Source organism: Lotus japonicus, chromosome 2, assembly GCF_012489685.1.
Source record: "Lotus japonicus ecotype B-129 chromosome 2, LjGifu_v1.2".
Classification (NCBI taxonomy): Eukaryota; Viridiplantae; Streptophyta; class Magnoliopsida; order Fabales; family Fabaceae; genus Lotus; species Lotus japonicus.
In genome coordinates, this window is record NC_080042.1 from 80,611,933 (window position 1) to 80,623,318 (window position 11,386).

Genomic DNA, 11,386 nt, shown 5'->3' on the forward strand with positions numbered 1-11,386 from the left:
TAGAAACAACTTATAAGAATAGGGGATTATGAATTGTTTTTACTAAATATTTCTTTATTCAATGGTTTCAATAACATGATAGTTTTTGGTTCTCATAGTTCCATTTGAGTGTTAGGCAACCCCACACTGAATGTATTGGCAGATTGAGCTTGGTGCATGTCACCTAAACAGACAATCACTTTAGCTAAATGGCCAAACCCTCCTAATCAATTCACACCGTACTTACTCATCTATCTAATTTTCATTCATTTTATCTCACATTTCTCTCGTCTCTTTCTATCCTTTTATAGGTGTGGATAGATTTGGAATGTGAAGACAAATTTTCCATTCATTAATAGCGTGTTTGGATTTGTCTTTATATCACTAAAATCACATAAAACAATAACCTACAATATATAGCTTCGACGGATTGGACATACATTCCCATACCAACTATGAATTCAAATACACTCTAGATCCTCGTGTAGAAATAAGTTTATCTCTAATGTTGAAGTTGTGAGTCACAAGCTTAAAAAAATAAAAATAAACGATGGATATGAAACCATTTAATATTTATCCGTTAAGCTAGTCCTACGCAACCAAAGAAAAGAAGAGATAAAGGAACTTTTAGAATCTGTTTAGCTTAAGAATTGTTATATTTTCTTTTCATTTCTTGTTTGATCAGATAATTGAAGATTTTCATCCTCGTTTTCAAAGATTTGCAAAAGTTGTTTTTACCATCTTCTATATAAACCTTTGAAAAGAAGAAACAAAAAAATAAGATAGAATTTTTGTAGATAGTGGTAAAATTAAAAATTAAAACCAAAAAGTTTCTAGAAACAAAGTGTCTATATTTCTGTTGAATGCATTGTTAAAGGGTCCTAGTCTAATCACAATCCTATTTTTACTGGTTAAGTTTGGACTTAGCAAATGAATAGCCTTAGAACTCACAATGTTGTTTCACTTGCACTTGACCCAGATTAGTCATATCACCCATCAAAAAATGGGGTTGAGCAAGAGAAATTTAGTTCCAAGATGCATAGAGTGGGTGGAAGTACAATAAGAAGTAGTCTTTTCTCTTTTACCATTTAGAATGTTACATGACTATCAAAAACGAATCAAAAGAATTCCATTCATGCATTTACTATCTCGGCTGTGGGTGAGACAAGGACTGTGTTGTGATGGTTGATTCTGCTGTAGATGTAGTTGAGGGGAGCACCCTTTTCTCTATGACAATAGAGTAGCGGTTCGATCCTCCAAGGCTGTCTATGGACTTCATGTACTCAGATGCATTGTTTTCTATTATGAGAGCATCCTCCAACTCGCGAACAATGGCGACCATGCTTGGTCTGTATGTTGAGAAAGGTTCAAGACATTGCAGTGCTACTTCCACCACTCTCCACATTGCCTCTGCATGGTATCCTCCCTTAATGCCAGGATCCACAATTTCATCCACCTTTGACCCTCTGATATATGGTGTTGCCTGCATGCGAAGTTATTTCTTAGTGCCTACTAAATATAGTGCATGTTTGTTTGGAAATCCTTCTACAATTGATTCTGAAGCCAAAATCAATTATGAGGAGAATAAACTTCTAGGTACTAAAATTGATTTTGAGGAAAGTGAAGTTGATCCAAACATGCTAATAAAGGATCGAAAATGGATAAGCAAATGCAATTCTGTGTGTTGCTACATTCCAGTAAAAATAAATAGAAATCAGAACGTGGACCATACCCATTCAACCAAGCTCCACTCAGTCCGGGGTCTCTTTATGTTGAGAGGTTCCCGGCCACTCACAATTTCAAGCAAGACCACACCAAAGCTGAAAACATCACTCTTTTCAGATAGTTGCTGGGTTTTGTAGTACCTGCATAGGGATAAATGTCAGTTATTGTGAAATTGTTCAGTTCATAGTTGCATTATGTAACAGATGAAACATATAGAGCTAGGAGTGTAAGTTTCTTCTTCATTTCATTGGAATTCACACTGATCAGCAATACGTGATAACTATCCCTTTCCCTTGTAATCTTTAGTTACTGTCTTACAATCTTACTGATATGGAACATAGCTCTAGAGGTCCACTTACTCAGGATCCAGGTACCCTGCAGTTCCTCTTACTTCAAGGGAGACATAACTATCTCCTTCCTGTGGAGCATATTTTGAGAAACCAAAATCTGCAACCTTAGCACACATGCTATGATCCAGAAGTATATTGCTTGATTTTATGTCCCTGTGTATTACAGAACGTCCTGGAAATGTGTGCAGATATGCCAGACCTGCTCAACCAAAAAAAAACTTGTAAACATTCTAGCGCTCCCAACGTGTTATAGATGAAAATTGTAGAGTCTGTTAGATCAGCAACTGAGTTAATTAATCATAAATCGCAGTATTACTTGCCTCGAGCTGCACCAAGAGCAATAGAGAGTCTAGTTGGCCAGTCTAATATTTTTCTCTTTGCAGGTTCCCCTGTAGTCAAGTTCACTTTTAGAACTACAGGATATTAAAATATATTAGCTGAAAGAATTGTGGGATATTTTATATTTACCATATAGTCTATCTTGCAAAGAACCATTGGACATGAAAGGATACACTAGAATTTGTTGATCACTTTCATTACAGTAACCAAGAAGTGGCACCAGGTTCTCATGCTGTATTGCTGAAAGTAGGTTTAGCTGCAAGTTGCATCATACACTAGTCAGAGACATAGAAAGTTGGCCTCAAAAAAGTTTGAATTAGGAAGGTTTCTTGGGAATTTTGATGCTCTGATAAAGTAGAAGTGCTATTGTACCTCATTATCAAATTCTCGAGTTCCCTGAGTTGATGTCGCTGACCGCACTTTCACCGCCACTTCTTGGCCATCATTTAGAGTACCCCTGTAAACAGAGCCAAACCCTCCTTCACCTATCAAGGTTTTGTACCTCTCTGTGGCCACCTCTATATACTCCAAGGTGAATGCTTGAATTGATACGGACTTTATGAAGAAATCATCTTTGCTTGGCAAAGAGAAAATTATATCTACATGTTTTTGTAGAAGAACATGTCAAAAATATGCAGTCAGTAGCATAGATTAGACCAAAACACCACATGCTAAAATCAACATTTCCCTCAAACACATGATGATAGAATGTTCTAGCACACAAACTAATTACTAACATCATGATCATAATCAGTGTTTTTGTCCTTGATGTGGCATGTGAAATGTACAGGGTTAGAATGCAAAATTATTTCTAGCCATCTTTGTAGAAATTTGTGCAACACATGTTATCATTATATTGTGCAAATCCGTGATTGAAATGCTAGTTTGACCCTATATTTGCTTCAGTTAAATATATATGTGACAAGCAAATCTGTTGAAGAAAAATATTGGTTTAGAATTCTGAGACACATAGGATATCAAGGATTAGAGAAGATAAGGCCTACTTGTTTCCATTGGGTACTTCTTTCCAGCAAATCCTTCCCATGGAATTAATTTTTGTCTGTAGCGGCATACAAAAAGAACTCCAAAAGCCAAAGTAATCAAAAGTGATCCACATGTAATGGCACCAATAACAATTACTTGTCCAAATCTGGATTCTTTCCCTTTGCATCTTCCATAACTGAAATGTTAATATGAAAATCAAAATTAATTTTGGTTTCATTGATTTTAGAACTTCTATTCTTTAGTTTCAGAGAACTTCATACTCTGTATTGATTAGTGAACTGTTCATATTTGCTGGATCCTCTGGACTCATGTGTTCGTTGCAGCCAAAATATCTGGGAACAAATAAAATGTATTGTGGAAAGTATATTTACAATTTACAATTATCATAAATAGTTTTCTAGTATAAAGTAGAATGTCAACATATATAACTTACAATGATTTTAAATGTGGCAGTTTGACAATAGACTCTGGAAGCTTTCCCATAAGATCGTTGTAGCTCAGATCTCTGTTCCATAAATTTAAATAAATCAGCATTTGAAAAAGTTTCAGTGATAGTTTTCTTGATGACACAAACAACAGGAGGAAATTTCTCTGCAATTAGAATCTAAGTGAAGATAGAAAAAGTGTATACAAAATCATCAAGTTAGAAGGATTTTGTCAATGGATACTGCATAGTATACATAGTTCACACAGTAACATCTTGGGTCATAGTTGAGCATGAGAAGGGATAATTACACTGATATCAACAAGGACGACAGTGGAAATGAGGGGACAGAACCATCGAAACTGTTGTGGCTTATGTTCCTGCAGATCACAAATAATTACATTAATGTACAAAAACCAGATTCTGAGATTACCCACCAAAAATAAAGGCAGAAGCAACTGAACGAGAGTTTTGGAAGCAATACAGTGTTTCTAAGTTGGTCATCTCAGCAATGCTGGAAGGTATTAGTCCCTTGAGATTACTTGAGGAAAGATCCCTGAAAAAACATGAATAAAACATAGTAGATATTATTAAACGCCCTTATGAAAATGTGGATAATAGAACAAGAAACTGCATAGCTAGAAATATTGATTGGTTGCTAAGCATATATGGATGCATTAGCCATAATCTGAGTATGATATACATGTGCCGACATTTTGAAAAGGGTGGAAAAGGACTTACAGCTTAGTGATAACAGATGAACCATTTGAACCATCACATGCTATTCCTTTCCATGGGAGCAGAATACAAGGGTCTCCGCTCCAACTCTCCAGCGCTCTATTGCCGGAGTTTTGCAACAACAATTCTTCTCTCATCTTCTGAATCACTCCCACTAAAGAGGGGAATTTTTTTATGTAACAATGTAAGAGAGTGAGAAAAGATTGAAGGTTCAATGTGGGGAAGTTAGTTCAGAGATGAATAAGAAAAAAGGAATGTAAAACAGATAAATGATGCTAGGACCTTCAACTACGCTTACCATCTGTTTGGTTTGTCTCTTCAATCCACGGTCGCACCTGCAGGATCTCATAAGCATTCAAAAGGGGTCCAAACTCAGACTTAGATGCCTTGACCAAGGTTACATTAAGTGATCCACTGGCTGAAATGTCCAAGACATCGTATCTATAGTTTGACCCTCCAGCCAATACATCAAAACTCTCCTTTTTAATCTCACTGTTAACATATATGTCAAACACCCTTTGGCCTGCTTGTAGAGTTCTATCTAATTCAAGGAAGTAGAGGAACACACGGTATCCATAATCCTCTGTCTCAAGGTCAGTGTGGATGAACTCCAATCGCTCAGGGTCGGTTAGAGCTGTTTGTAGGACTGTTAGGGGCGGCGTTACATTGGCGTTGAGATCAACATTGCTGACATTGGAAGACAGAGGAACAGCAGATGAAGAAATTGAACTTGCTTTCCAGATTCGGTCACTTTGGTCAACTGGGAACCTGAAGTTGATAATTGTTTGTAATTGTTGTGAGTAGCATATTACAGATGGATATTTTATTGTTGTCAACTTGTCATTTAGGTGCATCTCATTGCATCATAATGAAATAAAGTTAATATCAAGGTGCACTTGCTTCTTATAAAATTTTTCATATATAAGTGAAGCATAGGCTATCTTATTCACTTGTAGGTAAGGTTCATGCATCATGTTGCTCAAATTCATCTGGTCTGAAAACATGTTCAGGCACAAACAAATTGCAATTATATATCCTCTACAGAAAAAGATTTTGATTTTATATCTATGATCTACTCTGTGTATGAGTATGATGCGTCAGTGGAAACCAAAATGTGTTAACCCCAAGTGTTTATCTCAAAATAAAGTAGATTTCATACCTGATGTCATCTTTAGTGTCCCCAAGGTTGTTCCTGCTTATCAGTTTTAAAACACTGGTAGGAAAATCTTGTAGGTACTCTTCAGGTGATGGCCTTAATTCAAGCTGAGAAATAAAGGGATAAACCTCCCCCTTCAATAAGCAGAAGTCTATGTAATCTTTGGTAGCTCTAAAAACTCCCTCTATTTCCAAGTCCTGGAGCCTGGATGATCTCACTGCACCTAATTGTGTTACTCCAATTGAAGCATTGAAGGAAGAATTTAAACTGTCAAATGGAAATGTGCCCCTTATCAGATACACTCCATTCTTAATTGTTGGCAGATTGTAACATCTCTTCCCCTCATCTATATCGAACAGTCGAACATTTTCATTGCTTCTATTTCTTAACTCAGTTTCAGGTATTTTTCTGCAACTTCTTTTATCAGAGAACCAGGTGTAATCTGTTGTGTAATTTAAGGTGGTAAGCGGATCTGTGTAATTCAAATCAGCACAGCACGCTATGCTCTCAAACCCTGCAGAGAAAACATCTCAGGTCATATTCATTTTTGTTCAAACTGGTCTTAATTCTAATTCTGCAAACTATGGTCATATGTTGACCTAGAAAGAATCAAACTACTAATTCTAATTCTGCATCCTTGCATAAAAGTTTATTTTCCCCCATTAGGAACTATGATCATATGTTTACCTAGAGTTCATGTTAAAACAAGTTGTTTTCTATGATTAAGGGATAAGAAATCAAGTAATAGATATAACAATCTAAAAGAATTATTGTATTAAGTTACTAACCTTCAGTTGCAGAAGCTGATCCGATAAATATATACAGACAGAGAAAGCATGTCACAGCCTGACTTAATATCCTAGTAGCTGGTAACTCCATCATAATCTGAAGGAGAATTTACCCCAAAGGGTTGTAGAACTTGAAGCCATGCCAACTAACTTTTCATCTTCCACCTAGAACCATAAGATTCCTTCTGAATTCCATTTCATTCTCTGCCTTGCCAACAACACCAGAATTTAAAAAAAGGAACCTTGATTAAAAGTTCAACCGTTCCCTTGTGGAAGAATTTGAAGCTATTTTGCAGAACTGCTCAATTGGATGGAGGTAGCTAGAAGAAAGAATACTCTTAAAATATGGGTTTGACTTCAGGCCTGTAAACTGCAGGAGGTAGCTAGGAAAGTGAGGGAAGATGACTTGGAGGTTGAATTAGTACAAATCCATTGTTAATTATGTTTTTTTTCTAGTTTAATAATTGATGATAAACACTATTATTCTTATTTTTTTGATGGTGGTTGCTTCATTATGTGTATTAAATATTGTCATGGTTTAAAATAATTGGACAGACCAATCCTTCGTCTCGTTCTGCATTCTCATTCCTAACCATGGATGCAACATGATGAAATTGAAAAGTATATAGTAACAGTTACTGATGTATTGCTGTAGAGATATACACTAGTATTATATATTTATATACTCAGTTTCCCATAACTATGAATCTTTTAAACTAATGCTAATTGTGAATAGTTTCAAAGGTGAGACCCTGTTATATCTCATGCTTAATTTGCACAATCAACGCAGTACCAACTGTTCCTTTTCATGTTTTCTGCAATTTTAAATTGAAAGCATGCAATTAAGAAAACTAGGAAGTGGCTCAAGGAAACACCAAAAGAGCAGGTAACCCCTGACATCCTTGTGATACCAGCCTTATTAACTGTTCAGCGTGAACAGACTGAAAATTACATTACAAATAGAAATAGAATAGCATCCATTTGCAAAGATTTGCCAGAATTTGTTGTCAATATAATTCTGTATTATTCCCACATATAACTTGGACATTACCTACCAAGTATATATATAAAAGGATTTACACTCCAAAAGGAAATTAAAGAAAACAAAGACTTTCATATCAATAATTTTCATGAGCTCTTTTAGATAGAAATAAACTGTGATTTGGATCCACTCCCTTTTGTGTTTGAGGTTGTTGGAATTTGATTAAAAAATCTATATGCTGCTTCAGAAAATTAGATGGTCAACTGTGCACATAATATTATCAAGGTTAAATCTGTTTTAATCTGCAGTGAAAAGCTCAGATGGTTATATCATATGGCAGGGAACCTGAAGGTAAATTAGAGTAAAAATATGAGTATTTTCTTGGTTTAATTAGCTTAATGATATTAATATTCATTCTTCAATGTAGAACCTGTTTGGATACAGACCAAACAACAGTTTGGAACTTATTTAGTGCTTTTTCTATTAGAAAAGCTCTAATAAGTTTGTATTCAAACGGTCTCGTAAACACGGTACTTCCTCTTCTCTTATTCTTGTTGAATGTAGCAGTTTTAGAACATGTTTGCTTATCTGTTTCATCTGAGTTTTATCGTCTTGGAAGGTCCAAAACGTGAAAGGAGCTTAGGGAAACATCTATTGCCTTGTAAAATATATAAAAGAAAACAAAGTTGTTGGAATGGAAGCAATGTCCCCAAAATCTAAGGTTGGAGTGGATGTCACGTTATGTGCCATTGGACTTGTGGAGTACTACTTGCATTTCAGAATTTATATATTGGTTTAAGAGATAAGATTTGAATTAATTAGTAAATTGTAATACTTGTTAATTAACTTTTTAACTAGACCAACCATTTGCAAGTAAATTTATACTCATTACCAACTTAGTTTATTAAATGTCTTTTCTTTTTCCTAAAGTAGAGTAACATCTCGTAATAGTGTTTATTCCGTACACATGAATTTACACATAGATTTAAGGATCAAATCAAAGAGCACTTGAATATGATTTCCTTTGTGTTCAAATAAAAGAATATGATTTCCTTTTTCTGTCTAAATTACTCCGTTGGCTTATAACGATGTTGAAAGATAAATGGATTACAATTTTCACAAATTTTTTGAAGGAGTTGTCTAAATTACCTCATAAAAATATTGAATAAAATCATCAAAATTTTAGGCCATTCAATAATATTTTAACGTGTGTCATTAGCTAAAAAAAATCAAAATATTATTAGGTCATCTAAGCTAGTTCGATTTTAACCAATGTAAATCTTAGTAACTTAACGATATTATTTTTTTAAAATTTTTATCAGTCCATCAATATGCGGTTAAATAATCTCATAGAATAAGTTAGACAACTTTTCTTTATCTTCCAAATTTTAACATTTACACGTATGTTTGGATACACGATAAAACCTAATCATGAAAACGGTTAGAAAAGTTGAAAAAAGTTGGTTCCAATACCATAATTTTAATTTACCCACCGTATATCTAAGCATGCGAGAAATCATTCTTTATTCTAATTTTATCCACCCAGAATCATAAACGTCCAAATGACTGGAAAGCATTGTAAATACAGAAAGGATAGATGTTGATATCCCTTACATATAACGTTTTACTTGGTCAGTCCCATAATAGAAATAAAGAACTTGTTGTCATTTCAAGTATCAATCAGTGAGCGTAACCATTTGCACATAATAAATTGTATGCTGGCGTTAATTTCAAAACAGCGTGTTAAAAGGATTCAACAAATTATATAAAGATTTATAAACAAAATTAATCTAATGCTGTCATGATCATGGCTTCACCATATGCTAGCCAAGCTCCGATTATCTTTTTATTGTAGTTATAACCAAAACATAATTAATGAATTGCCGTTTTTTCACATGCAATACTATTTTTTGACGTTTAAACCTCATATATTAAGAAACCAATGGAATTACAAATAAGTAATTACACAATAAATCATCATGACTTCGACTGTGTTTGGTTTTCATTTAGCCCCTCAAAAATGTACATTCACATTACATGTCACTTTGTGTTATCATATTTGAATACTTTAAAAGCACATTTGCTAACTCAGTTTGAGCGTCTAATCCACTTTCAACTCAACTCAAAGCTTACTTCTCCGTTCATTCAACTCAGTTTCAACTCATGCAATGACACAACTGACTTTCTTTAACTGATTTTAAGTTTAAACTTCATTATAAAACCATACCCTTTATTTATCAAACTTAGAAGGCTAACTTGGAGAGAAAATATGTTATTGCCTTAGCTGAAATTAATTCTATTAGTGTCCAGGCCACAGTACAAGAAGAAACTAACGGATGGTTGATTTAATTGATACATGTTTGATTCTCCTTAAACAAAATCTCAGGTTCGAGTCTTATGATGAAAAACCCTCACTGTGACAGTAGCCCTCACCATGATGTAAATGTTCCCAGCTCAAATATGATAACTTCTAATTGAGGATACTTATAACCACAAAAAACTACAATAATGGGCTTCATTAACATCGAAATATGCCACAAAACCGACGCTAATAGACACAAAACCGACGCTTAATTCACATTAATGTTGGCTTCATATCTAATGCTAATCCATTAGAAGAAAAAAAAATCAGATTTTGTGTCAACACGCAAATGGTTAATGAGTAGGCTGATCCTGGCCCAAGTCTACAAAATTTCATAATAAACTCACATCTTAAGTTTTAAAAAGGCTTAAATATGTTTTTAGTCTCTTAAAATATAGCAAATGTTGTGTTTAGTCCCTGAAAAAAAAATTGTTAGTCTTTATCCTTGAGAAAGTGAAACATATACATTGTTATCCTTTTTTGTGTTTGTCAATAAATTTTGGTTGCGTAGCTCACAAAATGATGACTTAATGAGTTAAAATCATTTTTCCCTTCAACTCTTCTTTTCTCCCCGCAGTAAATGTTAGTGATATAACATGGGAGCTAGATTTCCCCATCATTAAGATCAAGGAGGTTGTCATTCCAGTTGACTAAGAGGACCAACCATTCTTCAGGATGTTTCAGATTGGTTGCTTGTGACTTTGAATATTTGTAGGCAAAGGAAGACATAATCAAACTCCATTTCAAAGGTGGTAAAATTGTTGTTGCTATTGCATTGAGTTATTCCAAAGTGGTTGATGCTGTATTTTGGGAAATGGTTTCTTCATGGAAGAGTCTAGAGTCTAGAGGCATATAAATTAAAGTTCTAATTTGATTTAAAAAAAAGCTTATCCAAATTAAATATAAAATGATGGCAAATTGAATTGATGCAACTAAGTTCTATGATATTTTAAATTATCCTACATGGTGATATATAAACCAATCTTGGAGAATCTCTTGTTAAATTAGCCTTTTCCGTGCAACTAAAGGTTTCCCTCATTATATGTCATATTATATTTCATTATGATAAAGTTTGTGTCAATTGGCCTTGCCTGTACCCGACAAAGGAAAATTTGATGCTTTCAATGGATTTATTGGCATATTTCTCTATTAATCTTTGTCAGCTTATAATACATGATATGGCCCAAACCTTTATTCTAAGGCCAAATTTTCCTCTCCATATTATATTCCATATTATATTGAATTATTGTATCATGACCATCTAATAAACCGTTAATAAGTCAACCTAATCGGAATTATCTAATCAAACTCTGTTTGTTAATATGTCAACGGAACATCCTATTTTAAAGAAATTTGGAGTAATTATTGCTTTTCCATCATTTCTATGCACTTCAAGATGTCAAAATCAAGCCTCAATTGATGATTCTGAGTTTTATATTCATGTACATGGCTCTGAGATTACATAATGCAAAGTAGACACAATATGCTTCACTGGCTTTATCAAAATGAGAAGTTTTTTATAAACACACTATAATCTT

The 11,386-nt window shown here is 34.2% G+C and overlaps 1 protein-coding gene across 1 annotated transcript; it reads right to left on the reverse strand.

Annotated features, from left to right (window-relative positions):
• Positions 1–866: 866 nt before the first annotated feature.
• LOC130740110 (nodulation receptor kinase-like) lies at positions 867–6,975 on the reverse strand. The gene is made up of 15 exons (XM_057592616.1): positions 6,505–6,975; positions 5,720–6,230; positions 4,859–5,328; positions 4,564–4,714; positions 4,307–4,378; positions 4,134–4,202; positions 3,832–3,903; positions 3,659–3,730; positions 3,398–3,573; positions 2,766–2,992; positions 2,523–2,649; positions 2,375–2,443; positions 2,064–2,253; positions 1,712–1,844; positions 867–1,462 (listed from the first exon to the last, which is right to left on the reverse strand). Exons 1-15 carry the CDS (start codon positions 6,596–6,598, stop codon positions 1,124–1,126), a joined length of 2,772 nt encoding a protein of 923 aa, XP_057448599.1. The 5' UTR covers positions 6,599–6,975; the 3' UTR covers positions 867–1,123.
• Positions 6,976–11,386: the final 4,411 nt, after the last annotated feature.

Excerpts from the sequence above, each read along its gene's own strand:
- LOC130740110 (XM_057592616.1), bottom strand. The coding sequence starts at position 6,598 with ATGATGGAGTTACCAGCTACTAGGATATTAAGTCAGGCTGTGACATGC. Across the intron at positions 4,379-4,563 it reads TCATCTGTTATCACTAAGCT|GGATCTTTCCTCAAGTAATC; the intron begins GTAAGTCCTTTT and ends ATGTTTTTTCAG. Across the intron at positions 3,904-4,133 it reads TCGTCCTTGTTGATATCAGT|AGATCTGAGCTACAACGATC; the intron begins GTAATTATCCCT and ends TTTATGGAACAG.